General features: G+C 42.5%; 3 protein-coding genes across 5 annotated transcripts; 2 read left to right on the top strand and 1 right to left on the bottom strand.

The window, feature by feature from the left end:
* Positions 1-1,356: 1,356 nt before the first annotated feature.
* zfp91 (ZFP91 zinc finger protein, atypical E3 ubiquitin ligase) lies at positions 1,357-7,841 on the top strand. 2 transcript variants are annotated; one of them, XM_085912604.1, is made up of 12 exons: positions 1,358-2,217; positions 3,091-3,131; positions 3,631-3,747; positions 3,938-3,977; positions 4,636-4,752; positions 4,840-4,938; positions 5,018-5,200; positions 5,279-5,329; positions 5,464-5,542; positions 5,755-5,869; positions 5,947-6,046; positions 6,141-7,841. In XM_085912604.1, the coding sequence occupies exons 1-12, from the start codon at positions 1,814-1,816 to the stop codon at positions 7,084-7,086; spliced, it is 2,292 nt and encodes a 763-aa protein (XP_085768730.1). In that variant the 5' UTR covers positions 1,358-1,813; the 3' UTR covers positions 7,087-7,841. The 2 variants fall into 2 exon arrangements, with proteins under 2 accessions (XP_085768731.1, XP_085768730.1); XM_085912605.1 differs by lacking the exon at positions 3,091-3,131 and having other exon boundaries at positions 1,357-2,217; positions 3,644-3,747.
* Positions 7,831-8,997, bottom strand: LOC147056952 (uncharacterized). Its single transcript, XM_085912606.1, has 2 exons — positions 8,725-8,997; positions 7,831-8,550 (listed from the first exon to the last, which is right to left on the bottom strand). The coding sequence occupies exons 1-2, from the start codon at positions 8,805-8,807 to the stop codon at positions 7,917-7,919; spliced, it is 717 nt and encodes a 238-aa protein (XP_085768732.1). The 5' UTR covers positions 8,808-8,997; the 3' UTR covers positions 7,831-7,916.
* A 347-nt stretch (positions 8,998-9,344) lies between these two features.
* cntf (ciliary neurotrophic factor) lies at positions 9,345-15,365 on the top strand. Of its 2 annotated transcripts, XM_085913120.1 has the most exons (4): positions 9,345-9,751; positions 11,152-11,463; positions 11,792-11,951; positions 12,673-15,365. In XM_085913120.1, exons 1-3 carry the CDS (start codon positions 9,632-9,634, stop codon positions 11,948-11,950), a joined length of 591 nt encoding a protein of 196 aa, XP_085769246.1. In that variant the 5' UTR covers positions 9,345-9,631; the 3' UTR covers position 11,951; positions 12,673-15,365. The 2 variants fall into 2 exon arrangements, with proteins under 2 accessions (XP_085769246.1, XP_085769245.1); XM_085913119.1 differs by having other exon boundaries at positions 11,792-15,365.
* The last annotated feature ends 788 nt before the right edge of the window (positions 15,366-16,153 follow it).

Here is a 16,153-nt window from a genome sequence, read left to right as displayed (position 1 = left end):
TTGTCTTTATAGATCAACTATGATCAAATAGTTAGACAAATGTTTCATAAACTCCTTTGCTGTTGGTCAACTTTGCTCTAGAAACATGCTACACCCACCAAAGAGTGCAGGGAGGATTTGAGAACAGAAATACAGTAAATTATGCAAAACGTTCTTTAACTTTGTCACCATCTGTCAGCTGACACTACACAGTCTTGTGTTAAAATGGGAACCCACAAGAAAACATGTAGATTTTTAAATTTAATGTTTGAGACAGCAAATAACATATAGTATAATGTTTTGAGACATTTTCCAACTTACTTTTACAAACTGTTGGGGAGTGGTGGAAAGAATTGAAGTACAAATACTTTGGTTAAGTTTTATTTGTCAGATGACTGTTACCTTGTGTGTCATCCTGAATGGACGATGACACACTGTAAAAAAAAAAAAAAAAAAAAGTTTATTGAGGAAGAGAAGTTTGCTGCAGATGACATATTTAGATAGCAGAGCTTTATTGATGATGAAGAAAATATTTGCTGGTAACATACTGTCTTTCTCCAAGCAGACTAGAAGCTTGTCCATGCTCCGGAAGAATTGATTTTCTTAAATGCTCTCAAAAGAATATCAAAACAGCTGCAGCTCATTCAGAATGCATTTCAGGTTTTTTTTCTTTTACCCAAACAATGAGATCAGAGGGTAAAAAGCAAACATGGTACATGTTGCTGCCTTTTATACAGCACGTGTTTGATTCCTAGTCAGTAAGCCAATAAAGTAAGAAGGATACATTTCAGAGTCTGTTGTCTAGTTTATTGATTTGTTTATTTTACTGATGCACCACAGTTGAATCAGTAGCCCTACTTCTTCTTTTTCACAATACGTATGCTTTTACCAAAGTACTGGTGCTTGTATTTTTGCCAAAGATGCGTATGACATGAACTTGGCCACCAGACAGATTTGATAGTCAATAACGCTATCTAGTGGCCACTAGACAAAACTGTAGTAACTATTATTTTGACAGGCGCAAAATTGGTGCAGGTTGTCATCGTCAGCCATTTTGGCTCCACGGATATTATCGTTGATAGTACCGTGGGGGAAGAAATATTTTAAAGAAAAATTCAACACAATATTGCTCAACAAAATACAGTAATAATACGCATGTACATTGTATCATTTTATTGCGTCTTAGGTTAGTATTGACAACATTCAGTATTAAATATAGCATTCATATAAACATTGGAAAAATAATTACAGCAACAAAAAATGAAAATCTGTTCAAAGGGCAGGAAATTGAATTATTGTTGTCACAATGTGAACTCCAATTCCCAGCATGCTCTACGGCCCTCACGGCTGCTGCTGTTTTTCGCAGATCTATAATTGGCACCATCGGACTGCGGGCCAGTGTTGAACAGAGCAACCGAATCCAGGTGATTTGTGTTGCTGCTAAAGCGCAGCGGCTCTCCTTAACGTTCCCCCTTGGTTTGTATTTGGCTTAAAGGAGACGCAACAAAGCGCACAAAATGGTCGCGCTCCGGAGCCGCTCGAAGAAAGTAGGTTTACTATAGCTTTAAGAACGCGAAAACGGCGGCTGCTTCTTTAAGGTTATATCGGGTTATTGCTGAATAGATAATTGAGAAAACTTTTCATTTTGCCATCAATAAATCGATGTGTATAATTTGCGATGAGCCTGGCGCATTTGCAGAAAATGCCCCACAGTCGGATAAAGGCCTCCCGACATCAAAATGTCTCCATACTAGATGTGCGCTATTCCTCCTTTTACAAGTAAACCCTTTGGACTTTCTGTGGAACTGAAGACAAGCTGAGAGCGTTCTTGGTGATGGAAGCGACGAATGACCGAATTGAGGATGTAAATAAAGGCAAAGAGCTGGTGGAGCACAAGGCCGCAGAACAGACCACGACCGCTAGTGCGGCCGTCACCCCGCGGCGAGGGCTCAGGGATCGGGGAACCACCCGCACGAGATCCGGCGACCCCGCTACACAAGCGGCCGTCAATGGAGCTACGCAAGGCTCTGGAAGGGTTTTACGGGACCGCTCGACGAGGGCTGTCCCGGCCTGGCTTAAGGACAACAAAAGTGAAGAGGACGAAGACGAGGACAGCCTGGACGCCGGGACCAGCAAACGGAGGAAAGTTTGCAACTCTCGTCGGAGGAAAAACGGTGACTCTTCGGGGTCGGTGGAAGCTGGTGATGGCGTCGCAGGTGACAGCCCGCAAGGCGTCGAGTAAGTTTGAGCACCATTATTAATCAAGACATGTTGGGAATTATTAAGGAAACCTTAAACAGCGTTTAACGTCAACAACGCTCCTTCAGCATACAATGCAATGCGTCCCCCTTCTCTGCATGGGGAGGGTGGGGCGGAACTTACCTGGTTTATTAAGACAATGTGGAGAATCGGTAAATGAGATGAATTGATTGTTTACACGGCACGCAACCAGTGACTGTAATTCAAGTTTTCATGTTTATAATTCCTTTGAAACCCAAGAAACATGTCAGGTCCTTCCCCTCCCTTAAAGGTACAGATTCCCGGTGAATGGTTCTCCCTTGTGGGTAATTACAGACTCCACTCTCCAGGAAATAGCCAAATTATTTATTTATCAGATAATCATCAACAGTGCCAAATTAGAGCAGGATGGGTGTGTCAGGAATTCCTCTGCATCTGCTGGCAACAGGATGTCCTCCATGTGGACAAACAAGGGTGGTATAAAGACCGAAGGGTGTTGTGACAGTTGATTGATGGCAGTGATGAGAAAATGAAGCTTCAAATTTACTTCATGAACCAGTTGTTATAATGTTTGACTCTAGATGGCACTTTTGATTTCAATAAAGGGTTTCAAGGTGTGACAAGTCAGTTTACTTTCAGCCTGCTGTTGAACAGAGTACCACCTAGTCTAGAGGATTCAAAAATACAACAACTGGTTCATGAAGCAGATTTAGAGCTTCATTTTCCATCACTGCCCGATGGTAACCACGTACCATGTTTTGACGACGACATTATAAAGAATCTTTTTTACTTAACTTCTCCCTGTTCCTGGTGAATTTCTGTGGGTCGCCACAACAATTAGTTGAATAACAGCATCTTCTGTTCTTCATGTAGCTCTGCAGAGGAACCCAAGAAAGCCACCACTAATGCTGAAGGTAATTGAATTCTTTGTAACCTTTGCATTCATGTGACACAAAATCCGTTTTTTTTCAAATCTGATTTATTTATTTATGATTTATTTACTTGACTCCAAAAAACATTGGCAGATTCAGCTTTGAGATGGAATTTCAGGATTCAACTAGAATTTACTATTTAGTCTTTATGTTCATGTCCATGCTTTTCTCTAATGAGGAGCTGAATGGCAAAAAAACACAACCACAATATAATTTCAAAGACATCTGGAACTCTGCCTTTCTGTGACTCTTCCAGTCTCTCTAAAGCTTTATTGCAGTGAAATTCCTTGTTCGGAATGCACAAACTTGGCCAATAAAGCTGATTCTGATTTTGATGCATTCAAATGTTTGTTAGACAAGTTCGCCCTGAAAAGATCATTTTAGATTCATCCTGAAATGTCACCTTAATTTTTGGTGTATAGGAGAGTATACAGTATCAATCTGGGCATGAAAATAATATTGAATGGTTCCTTCTCCCCAGCTCCTGTTTCCAGGCTTTCTCCAGCCCAGAGTCGAGCCAAGCCTTCATCCGGCAGGGCCGTCCGCTGCTCTGCCAAGCCAGTGTGCAAAACTGAGCTCGGAATAGAGAATCAAGCTGGTGAGCAACCTGTTTGCGTCATTGTGAGCTTACGGCAACCTTAAGCTGATTTCTACTCCAAATATGACACGGGCGTTTACAGACTCAAAAAACAGAAAATAATAACATGCACCGGGAAAGAATTAGTGGTTTTTTTAAAGACAGTGGATTTGGGTTGTATTTACTGATGCCTTCTCTTCTTGTTTCTTAGCCGCTTCAGGGGAGGCGAACGTTAAAGAAAAGTATGACATGTAAGTTTATTTTGCTCCTTAAAATGAGTTGAGATTTACTCAACGTAGGTTCCTCAAGTTGGTTTCGCTGGGAAAACGTTTTGTCTTTTACAAATATGATTAATGAGCAAAATGTGAGCAGGACTTTTGAAGTATTCTGCTTTTTGCATAAACTAGCAACTTGCTTTCCATTTCAAGATCTAGTTTCAGATATAATACTCAAATCTGTCATGTCGGTTGACTGGAGAGTCAAAGACAAAACTACTCAAGCATCATCTGGTCATCAAAGCGCATGTGTACAAACAAACACAATCGCTTAACGTGCATAACTTGGGGGCCATTGTTTTCAACTGCCATAACTTACTGTAAGGTGCCCTTGGGTTGCTGTAAAAATTCAGTTCATATATTATTAAATAATAAATTGGTTATACCTATTACATAAGAGAACTGCTGCGTCGTAGTGAAAGCTGTTTACGTGTTAGCGTATTGTCCACCACCGCGAAATGTTATCTTTTTAAACGGTTTTTTTTTTGGGGGGGGGGGTTGTTGTATTTAATTTCAGTTGATTGTGCAAGTGTACCTCATGTGTACATTTACATGTACTTTTGAGTGCTTGTATTGTGTGATGACGGCAACATATCTCATTATTGAGCTGTTGGGTTTTTTCCTCCCCTTTCAGAAAAAATGGAGGAGAGAAGAGCGAAGGTGTCGGTGGTCAGTTTGCAGATAAGGAGGACCCTCAACTTCAGGGTGACACAAATGACTTGAACGCACCTTCAGTCTCACAGCCTCAGGGGTAAACGTGACTCAAATGCAACACTTGGACTGAAAGATTAATATCGTTTTTCTCATAATGGTGTGTGTGTGTTTTATTGTATTTTAGTGAAGCAGACGGGGAAGAGATTATAAGCAGTGACGAAGATGTTCCCTTTAGAGACGATTTAAATGACCAGAGCTATGACCCCAAGTCGGAAAGATTTGTGTATGTGCTGCAAAATGGTGCAATTGCTGTTTTTACTGACTACGTATAGTTTTGACTCTGTGGCATCTCATTTGTTCAGCGATGCGCCCAAGCCAAAGCGCCGAGTTCCTTTGAGACAGAAGGACAAGAAAGAAAAAGAGAAAGCACCCAAGAAAGAAGAGGCGGAAGAGATAATAATGGAGGGCTCTGAAAACTTAGAGAATCCAGACCTGGAAGTGAAGCTTGAAGACGAATTAACGGATGACCCAGATGGGCCGAGGAAGTAAGATATAAAGTAGCTTGTTAAATTGCATTCGTTCTTGGAATTGTAACTTCCAAACTTTGTTCTACATCTATATAGGAGGGGCCGGCGGAAAAAAGATGATAAAACGCCACGGCTGCCCAAAAGAAGGTATGTTACGCTCATTACAAAGGTTACACTTTAAAGCCCCTCCCCCTCATTATTTTTACAATGTATCAGTTAATACTTGGAGTTAGATTTGAGTATGCCCAGCTCTGATGACATTGATGACGTTTCCCATTCAGAAAGAAACCTCCAGTGCAGTACGTCCGCTGTGAAATTGAAGGATGTGGCACCGTCCTGGCTCACCCTCGCTACTTGCAGGTAGCTACAATTGACCTGTTGCTCTGAATGTCGTCATTACTGTTGATTTATCATTTTTTATTGTTTAAATGTATGACCGACAAGTGTTTTTATATCGAAATATTTACTGTAATTTAGCCTAGGTTAGTGGCAGTGACTTTGGGCCGTTCAGATTTATACAAATACGGGTTATGTAACCTTGCAGCTGTTGTGTTTGCTCTGTTTTGCACCAGCACCATATCAAGTACCAGCACCTGCTCAAAAAGAAATATGTGTGCCCTCATCCTTCTTGTGGAAGACTTTTCCGACTTCAGAAGCAGCTACTTCGTCATGCCAAACACCATACAGGTTACTCATTTGGAGGTGAAATGTGGATGATATTTATTTGTCTTGCCATTGATGTTTCTTTGTAATTTTCTTTTTAGACCAGAGAGACTACATCTGTGAGTTCTGTGCTCGTGCCTTCAAGAGTTCCCACAATCTGGCTGTGCATCGCATGATCCACACAGGAGAGAAGCCCCTCCAGTTAGTGCCACCGTCATTTCCACAAATTGCATGGATGTGAAATCACATCATTTTTCCCTACTTGTTGATTGGAGCATGTTCTTGTGCCCAATAGGTGTGAGATCTGTGGCTTCACCTGTCGCCAGAAGGCATCCCTCAACTGGCACATGAAGAAGCACGACGCCGACGCCAGCTATCAGTTTTCCTGCTCCATTTGCGGCAAGAAGTTTGAGAAAAAGGATTGTGTGGTGGCCCACAAAGCCAAGAGTCACCCAGAGGTACTCATAGCCGAGGCGCTCGCGGCCAACGCCGGCGCCCTCATCACGACCCCCGCGTCCATGCTGGAGCTACCGGTAAATCCCGCGCAAGCAGAAGCGGCATGCGGCGGCCTGGAAATGGTCCGAGGCGGCCAGGAGGAGCAGGTCCAGCCGCTGGGCCAGGAAGGACACGCCGGGTCTCAAGTGGGTCAGGTAGGTCACATGACCCCGCAAGTCAGTCACCAGGTGGTTCTCCTGGGACAAGAGCAGGCACTCCACGCCATGCAGGTGCCGGTGACCATTGCTCTTTCCCCCATCGACCCCCCGTCGCCTGCCGACCACCAGCAACAGACTCAACTCCAGCTCCAGATGCCCGTCCAGTTTGTTCAACAACCCCCGCAACTCGCCCTGCACTCCCCGACGGTGGTGGCTCAGTCCCAACCTCAACTCCAGCCTCTTCAGCCCTACCCCTCCCAGCAACAGAGCCAAGGGCAAATCGTTCAAATGACCTTCCACCCCGTCAGCCAGACCCAGACTGCCATGCAGCAGATCCCAGTCCTTACCAACTCTCAGCAACTCACCACCCTGCAGACAACCACCTCCGGCCCCCCGCTCCCCTCTCCATCCCGGCCCCATGTGGCATCCAACGGGAACAATCCTGCGCTAGCGGCCTCCTCTCCACCAGCAAACGCCTTCCATTCAACAGAGGGGGTGGGGGCGAGCACCGTAGCTTGGGAACAAATGGACCAAGGGGACGTCCTGTCCAACAGCACTGCAGCAGACGTGCAGCAGATCACCATTTGAAATGAAGAGGGTGCTCGCAGACTAAAGAAGCCACGATGTCACTCACCTACAACCATACTGTCATGCAAAGTTAAGAGATTTATGTAGGATCACTAATAGTCATATTTGTTAGCGTTGTTAGCTTTTTTTTTTAGAATAGCATATCAGGGAACCATAAGTCCGTGTGTAACTTTGTACATAGTATTCCTGTAAGCTTTTTATGTGAGTATGCTAATTGAGTGTTGTAATGCTATTACTATGAATAGGCACTATGATGGCGTAATTTGAAGTCATTGCCGTCACAGCATAACATCCGGTCTGCGTCCTCTCATATACAAGCTTGAGAATTGAATGACACCCAAAACACACTGTAGAAATCTTAACAATTGAACAGCTTTGACTAAGTGTTAATTAAGCCATGTGTTTGTTTATTTATTAAGTCCACAATATATAATGATTATTGAGCTGCCACTAACACATGAGTTTAAGATGAACTTAGTTTTAACAGATGAATCATTAATTGTTAAAACATCTTGTTTTGTCTATAACAAAGTCTTGTGTCAGGATTAAAACCAGAATGTTTTATTTATATAACATGAAACTTGACTGTTGTAAGTACCGCAAATTAATCCGTCTTTCATCGCTCAAGAATTTCATCTGAAGTGACAACCTGTACAGATTGTTGTTTTCAGTTTGGATTTTGTGGTCAGGATGCTGTTGAAGCAGATAAGCCAGCTCTTCATTTGTAGAATGTAAATAAATGTCTTAACAACAAACTCATTGTTTTATTAGTTGTCTAGGTGAGAATTAGCCACTTTTAACCAGTGTCACAGCAAATGTTGAGATTATCATTACATGTTGTGACGTTCTTTGCTCCTCAGCATGTTGTACTGCTTCATGGCTTTCTTTGGAGGCATCAGCGTGTCGCTTACACCAACCTTCCGCTTCTTCACCCGTTGGCCTTGTGATGCATCCTGCTCGGCCTCTTTCGGATGTTTATGGGAGCTGGCTGTGCGTGACCCGACTTCTCCCTCATCACTCCCTCTCGTTGCATGAGAGTCATTGGGAATTACTGCAGTCTGGAGGTCGCTGTCATGTGCAAATTTACACTTGATGCCAAATCTACATCTTCCACTTTTCCTGTAGGAAACGCATATCCTCTTCCCTCCAATCTGAGTGGGCTTGGCCTGCATTGTGAGCGGGACATGTTTCTGCAAGGCACTGAGCTTCCGCTCGGCCTGAGCTTTAAATGGGTTGGCGAACACGCTGCTTTCTGAACAGCCGTGCAGACTAGGAGGTGGCAGTTTCTGAGGGCTGATCGTGGAAGAGGTAGTAGACAAGCTGGTCTGACTTCTACTTGACTTGTAAGGCTCCGGGTCTCCGTGTTCAGATTCATCAGAATCACTGGTGGCAGAACCAGTCTCCAGCAAGAAGTTACGGGTCTTCTTGTCAGGTGGGGCCCCATCAATGAGATCCGTTCTGGTGCTATTTGGTCAGATAGGTGCAGAGAAGAAAAGCCACATTATTCAGTGGAAATTAAGTGAGCTACACTCGAAGGCATTGTGCGCAGCACGTATGTCAATTAACAGCTAGCATCGGCTATCCAATAGCCAAAACGCAAAAAAAATAGCATGCATACATTTGTATGTCTTAACTTACCCTCCTTGATCACTGTTTACATTCTCTGAGTCTCCATCACTGTCGGACTCTGATGAACCGCTGTATCCAACAAGAGCGTTCATGTCTAAACCTATTCGTTATATGAACTTGGATGACATTTAGTATTGTAGGGGTAAATATCAAAGCGATAAGGTATAAACAGCTGAGATCGTCGCCATTTCCTCAATCGATGGAACATATGCTAGGATGTTAGCGGCTAATTTCTTGTTCTACAGTTGTTTACGTTCCAGGTGCTTTGACTGACATCTACAGCGCGTGCTTGGTATTGCTTCTTTATGTCGCAACATCACATTAAACCTACTGCACAGGGGGTCTTCAATTTACGACGGATTTTATTCCCACCAGCGCGCTCTGACGGACTAAATCGGAACACAGCCGAGTCTATCACTAACCGACAGCCAGCAGTGAAGTCATAAATATAGCAAATATATGGACAACAAATAGACACCCCTAACAAATAAAGACCTTTCTCCTGGTAACAACATACTTTTATTTAGACCATTTGAACAGCGTCTGTCAGCACCGGTAAATCAGCAAAAAAGTTTATAAATAAAAGCTTTGTGGAGTGAGCTGCGTCTTCCCGCTCCGCTCCGCTCTCCGCCCCCGCTCATCCTTCCAAATTCCTCGGTGCTGGCATCAGGTTCCTGGGCGGAGAGTTGGACGTAAATCCTGCAGTCGAGCACGGAGCGAGTCAGAAACGTGTGGCTTCTTCCCCCCCCAAACATACAAGAGGCTCTTGTGAGTTTGAAACTGAGAGAAGTTTCGAGCAAGGCTGAAGTCACTCGGGAATGACCGGGAATCCGTTGCCGGGGTGATCTAGGCGTCATTCAGTGTTTCCTCGTATGATCAAGCCCTTTAGTCTACCGGAGCTTTGCGGAGGTCCGATATGGCAGACCGGCGGAGCGGCGTGAACGGACCGCCAGATCAAGGCAGGACGACAGCGGCCCGAGCGGCTGCTATAGCCGAACTTTTGCTTTTGGAAGTCTCTAACCTTCTGGAACTTTACGTGAGTACGAGTGAGAGTTTACACGTTAGGCTCTACTTTCCATCCAGTGTGCGTTTTCTTGTGTCTGAGGGAGAGAGCAGGGCTTAATGGAAAATGAACACATTTAACGTGCTTGTGTATGCTGTCCAAAACCGGCCCACGCCTCCATGCATGGGGGCCCTCTCCAAAATTGGAGTTTGGAACTCTCTATTTTGGCCAAGTATATATATGATCGACCATTCATTGTTGAGGGATTATAATGATTGTAATAAATAAAAAATACAAGCGTTGAATGGGGTTGATTTGCAAAACATTCCAAATGATAATGCACTAAGCATCCAGGACTACATAAAGTAATATGAAATAAATCGGGAGAATGCATTTACTGTTCTGGAAGATTTTTTTTTCTAAATAAAAAAAAAAAAGATACATTTGATACATAATAGCTCAAATAAAGACTCCCCCCGTCTTGAGTTTTCCCTCAATAGTTAAAAAAAAGAAAGGGCTCCAGGTTCTGTTGTCCCTTAATTGCACTTAAGGGACCTTGCGTGGTCATGACTTGAGCCGGCGGTTATTTTATCGTATATGCCCTGGGCATGCTCTGGTGTTGCCCCAACAGGTTCGCTACTAGTGAACTCCATTCATCCTTTAAACTGATGTCGGTATACTGGTGCCCTCCTACGCAACCATTCTGTTTTTCAACTTTGGGTGATAAAAGTGTGTGTAAGTAACTGGAAGGAGCCATGACAAGGAATGCATGTTAAGGAGAGATAAAGAGTTTCTTGTGAACCGGATATTATGAAGCATTAAGAAATGTGTGTGTGGGTCTTTTCCCCTTCATCTGCAATCTACACGATTTTTTTTTTTTTCTTTTAGCAATTAGTTTATCCTCAGGCAATTTATTGCTCATTCCCGCTATTCACGCATCTGGCTTGTGAGCGAGGGAGTGGTTTGGCACAAAACTTTCTCTGGTATTTCCCAGATTTCATTTGACCCTCATTATTTGTTTTCTGCTCTTATCTGTGAAATAGGATACATTTTAAAAGCAATCATGAAGTTACCACAAAGTGCAATAAAGGTGGCTATGACATGGTGATTCTAGATCCAAAGCATGTACTCGTTTTATGACAAAAATCTTTTCCAATGACAGTGACAAAATGTTCATATGTATGCAAGTAAAAATGTGTCATAGTTTGTCACAAAACTACTGTGATGTTGCACATTTACATGGCGGTAAAGGTAAATGTTTGTTTTTACTGACAGAGCTTTATTAATTCAACAATCATTTGTCGGTGGAAAACTATAGAACTGCTCGAGAAGAGCAAACATTACACACCATCATCGGTGTAATTTGAGTTTGAGTATATCAATTTGTCAATTTTTGGCTTTACTTTGTTTTCATGCAATTGTTCCCTATAAAGAGCAAGAGGGAGAACCTCAGCGCAGATGTCATAGAGGACAGTCGTTTGGTGTCCGTCCCTCCTCCTTCCTCCCAGCTGGACACCCCAGACAAGCTGTGGCGCTTGCACACGGCCCTGCTCCAGTGTCGAGGCTTGATGGAGCAAGCTATCGCCAAAGAGGATGAGGAGATGGGCAATGGGACGGGGGAGTACGAAACCCTGAGGAAAATGGTGAAGGAGAGGCTATGGTTTCTCATAAACATCACTGGAGAACTTGTTAAAGCTGTGGGCGGTGCGGCAGTGGTGACCCCGAGTTTGAATGACAGCTTGGAGGTAAGCCCCAATGGATGGTAACACTGACACCTTATGAATGGTCAGAGGGGGCAAAAGTACTCTCACTGAACACTGAAAGAAATTTGAAGGAATATTTACTCGGAAAAAAACTTTTGTCATTTGGAAATTCTACATGCATGTATCTATTTTTAAAAGTAAGGAGTGAAAGTTATCACGAAAACTAATAAGTAGTACTCACATACAGGTACCAGAAAAAATCTACTTAGAAATACAATACAATCACAAAGTCGGCTACTTTGGTATTTCCCACCATTGTGAAGAGTTGAGTAGATAATGAGGTGCTGATACGATGCCTTCTCATCCCTAGCCGGACAACATGAGTGTTTTTGAGCTGAAGCTGTGGGTCTTCCGCGTCTTCAAAGAAGTGGACTACTGGGCCAAGACGGCCGTCGCCATCTTGCAAGCTCTCCCCAAAGAGCGAGTGAGGAACACGCGTTACAGGAGTACCAGAAGCTCTCGCAGATGAGGTAGTATCGTAGCGAGAACGGTTCCACACAGACGAGAATTATGTGAAGATGAGCATCGCGGTTCAGTTCATTTTGGTACCTATATATTTTTGCACATTTATTTTTTTCAAGGTTTCCAAAATGCTCAAACTGAATAAAGTTGTAGGGATTACAATGCCCCTTCCAGGTCAGTGTGACCCTATTGAGGATGAGTGCTATAGAAAATGAATGATTGGATCTTGTTTACGGATACACAGCACAGTGTTGTGTTTTATCTTTGTTTTAATCCATGGGCGGATTACACACACACACACACACACACTCTCGCTGCTACGATGTCATATTATTTACGAACCTAACATTTAGGTGGGCAAACATATGGCGAGCTTCATTCTTAAATCCAGCCCATCCAACATTTCCATAATCAAGAATCCAGTAATAGTTGTTGTTAGCTGTTCTTTTTTCCCCCTCTAAAAAGGGTTTGTTAAAATATATTTATTCATTATTTAATTTATTTTGTATTCATTTATCTCATTAAGAAATTGGTTTGCTGTAATTATATATACCTACATTCATGTACACGTTATTTTGTGAAATACTACTTTACCTGGTTAATTGATTAGAATTTAAAGGAGAAATAATTATCTTACTGTTTAAGTATATATATATATATTTTTTTTTTTCCATACAGGTTAATTTTTTAAGTCACCTTTTAGTGACCTGGCCCATTTGTCTGTTACAGTAAGAAAAGAAAAAAAAAGTGTGGCCCTTGATTGAAGATCTTATCCATCCTTGGCCTACATACACTGTGATGTAAAATGCAAGCCTAATCAGGATTTAACAAGCGCAACTGTATCTTGGTGTGCCCAACTGAACTGTACCGCATGGGGGAAACATCAATTCATAATATGCTATCAGGTTATCAAGCTGGAGAGCTATTCTTTCTTTAGAACTTTCTTTCTTTCTGTGTCAAGGGACACATTTTGAGAAGAAATACAGCAAGTTATGACTGGACTGTATTGCGACTAGTGTTGAACACTGGCTATAAATCATTCCAAACACATTAGCATCTTGGGACCACATAAAACATAGCACAGAGGGAATTTGAGTAACAGCACCCTCTAGTGTTTATTGCTTGGAATTACATTGAATCATTTCTGCTTTAGCTCACACTTGGTTATTTCCAAACACACTTCTATAGAGTCCGAAGCTAAATTTGAAAGGGGTCCCTCTATTACTACCAATATTATTGACTCATTGATTAATAACTATTGAAATTAAATATCATACATTAACAAAAATAAATAAAATACAGTACACAACAAGTGGACTGGGCTTGATTTACATTCCAGGTGAGAAAGCACTGTGGGATATGAGTATCATTAAATTCAGCACTTCTCAGAACCACCTTGGAAAGAAATACTTCCAATACTTCACCATCATGACCATTAAAATATGGTTGGGAAGTGTCAAAATGAAAATGGTTTTTCCTGTCTGATTAATAATACGATGGCTTATTTTCACGGAATGGAGAACAACCAAAGAGGTAATGTTTTACAACCTTGGGATTACACGGATGCAAACATTTTGGAATTGTTCTTTCTTGGAGGTAACTAATGTCACCATGCTTAGGCCAATGATGTAATGCCTTTGTATTACTCTGAAGCTGTGTGGCACACAGACAGGGTCTGCATGCAGCCTCAGAGCCCATGTGCCAGCATGGCCACATTGTTTTCCTTTTTCACATATTGTAGCTTTGTCTGCACTGCTGACTTCACTGTATTAAGAAAATGTTATTTTGTGTATGTATGCATTTTCTTGACGTCCTGGTGCAGTTACTGTTGTGTGTTTACTCTCTGAATGTAGTTTTGTACACTGCCTGGTTTCCTTTTCTTATTGTATGGAAAGAATTAAACTCACTAAGGTTATCCGTCTTCACAGAGATTACATTGCTTTTAGTTGGAATGTTACATTTGGATGTTTTCACTAAGAAATTTACATGTGACTGCACATACTATAGAGAGAAATATATCTAAAAAAACAAAATACCAACCACAACATCCACAACTTATAGCCCAAAAATATCAACACATTGTGAGACGACTACTTGTTGAGTTAAAACCAAACATTTTCTTTCATTTTTTACACGACACAGACCATGATGTAAATAATCCAGTGAAATGGTCTGTGAGTGTTCATCCAAGACAGATGAACAAAGCATAAAGGGATTGTCACATTGTAAAGACTGTTATGATCATTAAATATTTGATTAATGTCGTTTAGTCACAATGGTTGCCTGAAAAAGAAATTCTTTATAAATGCCGGTCTGTGACATCACCCTCCATTTTTTAAGTTTAATGGTCAAGAAATGGTAATCCCAGTCCTGCACTCTAGTGATAAAACTCCAGTGGTACCAAAGTGTGATATTTAACATCAATGTATTCAGATTGCAAATTGTCAACGTAATGACAATATGAATTGGGGATGGGTGTAGAGAACAATTCATTGATCATTAGTTTTCTGAACCTGAGCTGTGATTGGTTGTGACCTGAGACCTGGCAACTGTGATGTCGTTTTTAGTCGACGGCAAGTGGGAAAATAGCCGCCCCCTGAGATGGATAAAAATGAGTGAATTTTTCTGCTTAACTCATATTCTACTAACGTAATATTATTCAGAATGCTGTGTTTAGTGGGGGCAGATACAATCTATTATTGTAAAGAACACCTTAAGGTTGACACCCCCTTTAATAGTTTAGCACAGATGTACTCGCTACTGAGTGACATTCCCGTTGGCCTTCATAGCATTGCTGAAACAAACAAACAAAAATTAATTTAATGGGGAGCCTTTTGCACAGTATATCCGATGGCAGGTTATGGTTTGAATGCAAATGTTTGATATTGTTTGAAATTGTATTTATTATTGATTGGATTTGTATGGGGTGAAATAAATAGATCCCTCCCATTAATTTGGGTAGCCTCTTGTCTTTCTGTGTATGTGTGTGTGTGTGTATGTCTCAGGTTGGTGTTGAGAGAATAGCATTTTGATTTTTGTTTTAATGTAGAATATTAAGAATGCAGTGCTGCTTTGGGCCAATGCAAGCATGCAAGATGCACCTTTGTTTGAGGGAAAGGGCCGCAGCCTTGCTGTCTTTCATTTCACTTATCATTTGTGGATGGACCTTCTCTGATTGACTTCTAGAAGTCAGTTTGAAGGTTAAAAAGACTTTGTTCTAAAGTTGAGGTTGGAATGTGGTTGAGGTGAGGATGATGTAAGGCTTTGACTTCCTCACCAACACAGGCACCACAATCATGTGTGTGAGTGCGTGCGTGTGTGTGTGCGTGTGAGTGTGTGTGCCTGCATCTTTTCACTTGAGTGTGGTTGTTAGGAAAGGAGTGGCAATCAGAATGCCTGTGGAAAAGTATTTGTGTGTGCATGTGCGTGTGTCCAGAGAAAAAGTCTGAGAGAAAAAGTGTGTGTGTGTGTGTGTGTGTGTGTGTGTGTGTGTGTGTGTGTGTGTGTGTGTGTGTGTGCTTCTGTGGTTCTGTGCTTCTGCGCATGTCAGTGTGTGCTGTTGCTGTGAGTGTATGTGTGTCAGATAGAGAGATGAAAAAAGAGAAGGGGAGCGAGGGCAGGAAAGAGTGTGTGTGTGTGGGAGGGGGGGACTGTGCGTGTGTGTATGTGTGTGTGTGTGTGTGTGTGTGTGTGTGTGTGTGTGTGTGTGTGTGTGTGTGTGTGCGCTCCATGTGTGAAAGACAGACAGGCAGACAGACAGAGAAGGGGTAGAGCAAGCAGAATACTGTGTGCGTACATGCCAGTGAGTATGTGTGTGCAAGTGTTTGTGTGAGCGCTTGCCTGTGAATGTGTGCAAGTGTGTGTGTGTGGGGGGGGTATGCGTGCGTGCGTGCGTGCGTGTGTGTGTGTGTGTGTGTGTGTGTGTGTGTGTGTGTCTCGGTGGCTAGGTGGGTGTGGGTGTAAGAGAAGCAGAGAACGTGTGTTTGTGTGTGTCAGAGAGAAAGGGAGAAAAATAGAATGAGTTAGTGAAGAAAAAAGTAAGAGGACATGTATGTGGAGTGTGTGTGCGTGTGTGAGTGAGTGAGAGAGAGAGAGAGACCGAGTGGGGGAAGGGTGTGTGTGTGCGTGCGTGCGTGTGTGCGCGCGCACGTGTATGAGTTAGAAAGCGTGTGTACGTGTGTGTGTGCTGCGTAGGAGGGAGTATGCATGT

The sequence above is a fragment of the Syngnathus leptorhynchus genome, chromosome 5 (genome assembly GCF_054491065.1).
Source record: "Syngnathus leptorhynchus isolate UIUO chromosome 5, UIUO_Slep, whole genome shotgun sequence".
Taxonomy (NCBI): domain Eukaryota; kingdom Metazoa; phylum Chordata; class Actinopteri; order Syngnathiformes; family Syngnathidae; genus Syngnathus; species Syngnathus leptorhynchus.
The sequence above is the reverse complement of the archived record's forward strand: the minus strand, read 5'-3'. Positions and strand labels throughout refer to the sequence as shown.

Bases quoted from the DNA above. Each gene is read 5' to 3' on its own strand.
- zfp91 (XM_085912604.1), top strand. From the start codon at position 1,814: ATGGAAGCGACGAATGACCGAATTGAGGATGTAAATAAAGGCAAAGAG. The intron at 5,330-5,463 runs GTATGTTACGCT...TTTCCCATTCAG, and splicing joins CCACGGCTGCCCAAAAGAAG to AAAGAAACCTCCAGTGCAGT. The intron at 6,047-6,140 runs GTTAGTGCCACC...TGTGCCCAATAG, and splicing joins ACAGGAGAGAAGCCCCTCCA to GTGTGAGATCTGTGGCTTCA.
- LOC147056952 (XM_085912606.1), bottom strand. From the start codon at position 8,807: ATGAACGCTCTTGTTGGATACAGCGGTTCATCAGAGTCCGACAGTGAT. The intron at 8,551-8,724 runs GTAAGTTAAGAC...CTGACCAAATAG, and splicing joins GTAAACAGTGATCAAGGAGG to CACCAGAACGGATCTCATTG.
- cntf (XM_085913120.1), top strand. From the start codon at position 9,632: ATGGCAGACCGGCGGAGCGGCGTGAACGGACCGCCAGATCAAGGCAGG. The intron at 9,752-11,151 runs GTGAGTACGAGT...TTCCCTATAAAG, and splicing joins CTAACCTTCTGGAACTTTAC to AGCAAGAGGGAGAACCTCAG. The intron at 11,464-11,791 runs GTAAGCCCCAAT...TCTCATCCCTAG, and splicing joins GTTTGAATGACAGCTTGGAG to CCGGACAACATGAGTGTTTT.